This window comes from Sinocyclocheilus grahami, unplaced genomic scaffold (genome assembly GCF_001515645.1).
Source record: "Sinocyclocheilus grahami isolate Dianchi unplaced genomic scaffold, SAMN03320097.WGS_v1.1 scaffold858.1, whole genome shotgun sequence".
Lineage (NCBI taxonomy): Eukaryota > Metazoa > Chordata > Actinopteri > Cypriniformes > Cyprinidae > Sinocyclocheilus > Sinocyclocheilus grahami.
In genome coordinates, this window is record NW_015506037.1 from 436,536 (window position 1) to 442,719 (window position 6,184).

The following is a 6,184-nucleotide window of genomic DNA, read 5'->3' on the forward strand; positions in this document are numbered from 1 at the left end:
GTGTTCACTACTGTGTGTGTGCACTACTGTGTGTGTGTGTGTGTGTGCATGACTCTGTGTGTTCACTAGTGTGTGTGCACTACTGTGTGTTCACTACTGTGTGTGTGCACTACTGTGTGTGTGTGTGCACGCCTCTGTGTGTTCACTACTGTGTGTGTGCACTACTGTGTGTGTGCACTACTGTGTGTGTGTGTGCACGACTCTGTGTGTTCACTACTGTGTGTGTGCACTACTGTGTGTGTGTGTGCACGACTCTGTGTGTGCACTACTGTGTGTTCACTACTGTGTGTGTGCACTACTGTGTGTGTGTGTGCACGACTCTGTGTGTTCACTACTGTGTGTGTGCACTACTGTGTGTTCACTTGGATGGATGAAATGCAGAGCACAAATTCTGAGTATGGGTCACCATTCTTGGCCATACTTCACTTCACTTCCAAATATAGTTTAACATCGATTTAAAAAATTTGGTATTTTGCATTCCAATGATTTCATTAATATAATAACGGCAATTATAATAATGAAATCAACTATAAGACATTTTTTACCATCACGAGTTGGGATTGAAACTCGTGAGTCCTGTAGAGCTACGACTCTATATGTTAAAGGGGTCATATGATGCTATTTCAATGGTTCCTTTCTCTTTGGAGTGTTACAAGCTCTTGGTGCATAAAGAAGATCTGTAAAGTTGCAAAGACTAAAGTCTCAAATCCAAAGAGATATTCTTTATAAAAGTTAAGAGTCAAAAGTGATGTGACATGTGGCCAGAATTAGTGCTCTGCATTTATCCCATCCGAAGTGCACACACACACACCGTGAACACACACCCGGGGCAGTGGGCAGCCATTTATGCTTAGTGTGAACGGAGGGGGGCGGCTAGAGTATGCGGAGGGGGGCGGGCTTGAGAACGGCGCGGCCGGCGGATTCGACGAAGGAGCGGCAACCACATGTGACGACCCCGGGCTGGACTCCGCTTTGTTCACGGTGAAAGCCGATCCGGTGATCCACAGAGTGAAGTTGATGTATTTCCTCAGCAACCAGCACGGATCAGCTCCAGGCATGACGAAGCAGATATCGTCCTCTATTGGAAGACCAAACAAAGTAGTTTCGCTTTCACAACGAAACACAGCGTCTTCACGACATGGCGGCGGCAGCAACAATACTACAGCGAGAATAAAAGTTACACCTTCTTTCTTTGCGTGAACATTTGGGCGACGTTATGCAAATCTTCCCACACAGTGATGTAGGTATGTGGGGGCGTGTTAGAACGAGGCGTTTTAGGTAGACGTGGCTGCCTCTTAACTTTTATAAAGAATATCTCTTTGGTTTTGAGACTTTAGTCTTTGCAACTTTACAGATCTTCTTTATGCACCAAGAGCTTGTAACACTTCAAAGAGAAAGAAACAATCGAAATCGCATCATATGACCCCTTTAAAGAATGCTACTGAAAAATGTGAAAAAGCCATTCTAGGGTTGCCAGGTTTTCACAATAAAACTAACTGCTACTCAAAATTAGCCCAAAACTAGCCAATTCCGGGGGTAAAATACAAAAGTCAGTATCCCCTCACAGCAGAACACAAGATCCAGGGCAGATGGGTGGAGTTAGATCTGGATCTTGTGTTCTGCTGTGAGGACCATCTCGTAAAAATCGCATTTTAGGGACTAAATATCAGGCTTCAGCCCGCGGACATGAACAAACAAGCCAAGGCTACAGAGATAAAGTAGCCCACTTCAGAGGGAAACCCGCAGACTTGGCAACACGGGTCCACCGCTGGCCAGCGCTCGCGCTCCCCGCCCCTGATCGGCTGCGTCAGAAACCCCGTCGCGGCAGAACCGCGCGTGAGCAGCGCCGCCCGCCATTTTACACTATCGGGAATCAAGCGGAGCTCCGCCGGGGAGTCGCTTACCGCCCCCAGAACACATATCCACACCGACAGACCCGATCAGACCCGCGGAACAGCGCCAGGTAAGCGTGTCGCCGCTCCGGACCCGGTTCCGTGGCGTTTCGTGCCGCGGAGGCCTTTCTTTGACCGGTGTTTGGAAACAATGCGGATCCCGCGGGGGGAGGGGGTTACCGGACACGCAAGCCATGCGAGAGCAGGCCTTCAGAACCGTTAAACGCGTAAAAACGCACATCTCTGGGTCTCGTCAGTAATTACAGCGCGTGGCTGCACACTAAATGAACTGATGCTGTATGTGAGGGCGTGAGTTAGCAGGCTAATGCTAATGTAGAGCCACGCGCCTGAATCCCACGTAACGCGCTAAACCGTTTTTATCTCGCAGCTTCCCTGATTTTCTTCAGCTTCGATGCGTTTATAGCACGTTTTGCGCAATGCGTTGTCGTCTCGTAGCTCTGTGAAGAGTAATTCGCTCGGTGTGTGTCTGTGGAGGGCCGGAGACCCGCGTGTGTGCAGCTGCGGCTTAGCATCAGGCCAGTGTGCCGCCTGGAGCTCACCGCGCGCCGGCTCGCTGTTCTGCGGAGGTATCACGAGGAGCGCTGTGTGAACGGGTGTTTGTGCGGGCGGGCTGTGGCTGTGAGAGGCTGTAGCTGAGGCGGGGCTGTGGGCTAGGAGGCTTCATGCGTGTTTGTATCATTGCATGCGGGTGAAAAGACCGGATGATCTTTAGATTTCAATATGGAGGAACCCTATACATACAACTGAATACCCACTTAATTTCTGCAACTGTCTACCAAAACCTGCAGTAATTTGGCTCATTGCATTTGAACAGATTTCTGGAGACATGGCCACAGAACATATTAATGGGAATGGTACTGAAGAACCAATGGACACGTCTGCTGCAGTCACCCATTCTGACCACTTCAACACTTTATTAGAAGCTGGTTTACCACAAAAAGTTGCTGAAAAGCTAGATGAAATTTACCTAGCAGGTAAGCCCAAACTTGACCCCTCCAAATTGACATTCATCACATTCAATGCATGTTGAACTGTACGTGTCCTGTGTTTTCTTGCGTAGGGAATTGGCAGGTAATTAGCAACTTTGTGTGGTCTCCCTGCAAAATGGGTGCTGCAGCGCTGAATGAAGCTGACTTGTAACGGTGCGCCGGGCTGAGCTGAGCGCATTCAATGCATGTTGAACTGTACGTGTCCTGTGTTTTCTTGCGTAGGGAATTGGCAGGTAATTAGCAACTTTGTGTGGTCTCCCTGCAAAATGGGTGCTGCAGCGCTGAATGAAGCTGACTTGTAACGGTGCGCCGGGCTGAGCTGAGCGTGTCCGGTCCGGTCCTGACAGCAGCCCTTCTGGGGGTTAGCTCCGCTGTTGGGGGTGCTGGGCATACGCCGGGACAATAGAGGCAGCTGCTGTGTGATGTCCCCTGCAGCTGATCTCTAACAGATGCTGATTACATGGGGGTGAGAGAGTAGGCCTGGCGCAATCATCAATATATCGACTTGCCGCACAATATATGTACATGACCTCAATAACTTGATGACACAGTGTATACCCATTATTTTTACATAAATTAATGCCACCGTGTTTTTTGTATTCCACTTGCCCCCGTGTCTCTTGCAGCTTCTCGTGCATAACGTGGTGTAGTCATGAGCTGCTCGTTCAAGTTTCGGCTGCAGATATGGCCTTGTTTAGGGATCTGACGGACGTCTGAGTGCCGAGTAGCGCTTGTGTTTCTCAGCAATAGTGTGCACTCTTAGTTTACAGAGAAAAGACGGTCAGGGGAACATCTCCAGACAAGTTCTTTGTGCACTTTTCTTTTTTCTACTTTTGCACATTTTTTTACTATTTATTCAAGTTTTTGTAAAGGGATAGTTCCCCTTCAATTGCTGGTCCCCATTGACTTCCATAGTAGGGGAAAAACACTATGCAAGTCAAGGGGGACCAGCAACTGAAGGTGGACTATCCCTTAAGGCATCTAGTATTCTGATACTTAATTTCCATGATCTAAATATTCTTACAAATTCAAAGTTTGTTGTCATTTGGAAGTGTGTAGGCCTTCTTGCATTATTATGCTGTTACATTATGAGTATATATTCAGTGGCATAAAATGGTCTTAAAATGACTAATATCGATTATCGCAATTATTTCAGGGGCAATGTATCGCACAGCAAAAAGTTGTTATCGTGACCGGCCTAGGTCCTGGGATAATCATTATTACTGTATGAACGAGGTGCTGCTCTTCACTGATGCCTATTCAGGTGATTTTGTGGGGTTTCCGTAGTTGTGGAAAACCTGGGAATATTTGGATGATCAGACGACAAAATACTTGTTACTGTAATCACAAGTGACTGGTGACGTCACTAGCTGATGCCCTGTCCGAATGATGATTCACGGGAACTCTCTCTCTGAGTTACGCTGATGTACGGTCCACGAGCCTGACTGGACGGGTGGTAAAGCGTCCTGCAGATCGTCACATCTCTCGGCTACGCTGAGGTTTGCCTGGTTTTCTCCCTGCAGGCCTTGTGGAGCACAGTGAACTGGATGAGAGGGCCCTTGAAGCACTGAAAGAGTTCGATGAGGAAGGTGCACTGCAAGTTCTTGTCCAGTTCAAAGAGAGCGACCTATCCCATGTGCAAGTAAGTGCTCTCGCTCTGCTCTGAGTCTGTACTCTGTGTAGTGAAACTTGGGAAGGTTTTACTATCTCACTCTCTTTCTTTCGCTCAGAACAAAAGTGCCTTTCTCTGTGGAGTGATGAAGACCTACAGGCAGAGAGAGAAACAGGGGACCAAAGTTCTAGATGCCACAAAAGGACCAGATGAAGCAAAAATTAAGGTGCGTTTGGGCTTTTTTAACATGAAAACGGTTATAATAACGGAATTTGCAGTTAAAAGCGGAATGTAACGGAATTTGTCAAAGTTTTGATGAATTAATCAGAAACTTAACTTTAATTTAACTTGAAGACATTGTGGCATAAATACATTACTATTGTTCAGTAGAATATACATAGTACTACTACTGAAATTACTAAACTTATTTAAGGAATAATCATACATATTTTTGGCAAATGAAGGGGATTTACTATAAAACATTTAATTTACGTTAATTAAAAGATAAATTAAATTTACTGTTTTGTGCCTTCATTTGATAACCAGAAAAATGTAAATACACAGAGTTTCTGAGGGGAAAAAAATTCATTAGGCTGTTGTAAGAATAAATGAAACTTGTGTTTATGCATTGGAATAATTGGACGCGCTAAAACAGAATTTGGTAGCAATAAAAAATACAAATATTTCATAGGGCCCTAAACGTGTAATTTTGTTAAACTTTGAATTATTTGTTTATGATAAATTGTATAAGTTTCGGGATTTTAATTAGACATGCTTTTCAAATAATATTTAATTCAACCTCAAAAAGGAGTCCAGAAAAATAAAAACGGAATTTTAGAAGAAATAAAACTGATAGGGCCTTAAACATTTCACGTCAGTGAAACGAGCACCTGTGTTGATTGGTTTGGTGGTGTTTTTCAGACTTTGCTTGAGAGAACAGGCTACACCCTTGATGTCACTACAGGTCAGCGCAAGTACGGCGGCCCTCCACCAGAGTCTGTCTACACAGGTGCTCAGCCCTCGGTCGGGACAGAGGTAATTCACATCAGGACGGCGGCACTCATGCTGCGATGTGCTACATCAGCTGTCTGAATGATGAGCTATGTACACTGTGCTGGAGTCACTTTGTTACGCTGACAGTTTACCGCTAAGATCTGATTCTACAGCCTCTCCGCATTTAAGAGCATCTGGCTGCTCTGATGTTAGCAGGTACATTGAAATCTGTGTGGAGTTCCAAACATAGCATGTTAATGTACAGTAATGGTGCTTTTCCACTGCGTGGTATGACTCGGCTCGGTTTGCGTTTGCGAGTGGGCAGGATTATTCACATGTCGTTAGTTGCGCCGCCTCTACTGCCTGACAAACTTTTTCATTCCGCGTCGCCCCATCAAGCTCTCACTGGATCTGCTCCTCTGCTATCAACGAGAGGAACGTCTGTACTTCCTCAACAGACCACAAAACAACCACTTTTTGATTGTTAAAAAAGGTGCGCTCGTTCAAAACGGTTGTGTTCGATCCTTCGCTGGCTGTGCTGATTTAAATCTAGCGGGTCTGTTGTGTTTGTGTCGCAAGTTCAGTGACGCAGGTAGTGACGATTCTCTCCGGCCAATCCGTGATCAGCAGAGTTTACACGTCACGTTTTGTTAACGGTGCGGTTCACTTGGAACCCC

The 6,184-nt window shown here is 46.0% G+C and overlaps 1 protein-coding gene across 1 annotated transcript; it reads left to right on the plus strand.

Moving 5' to 3' along the window:
* The first annotated feature begins 1,661 nt into the window (after positions 1–1,661).
* On the plus strand, positions 1,662–5,774 carry hnrnpr (heterogeneous nuclear ribonucleoprotein R). The gene is made up of 5 exons (XM_016247947.1): positions 1,662–1,963; positions 2,728–2,887; positions 4,426–4,544; positions 4,633–4,740; positions 5,436–5,774. Exons 2-5 carry the CDS (start codon positions 2,740–2,742, stop codon positions 5,604–5,606), a joined length of 546 nt encoding a protein of 181 aa, XP_016103433.1. The 5' UTR covers positions 1,662–1,963; positions 2,728–2,739; the 3' UTR covers positions 5,607–5,774.
* The last annotated feature ends 410 nt before the right edge of the window (positions 5,775–6,184 follow it).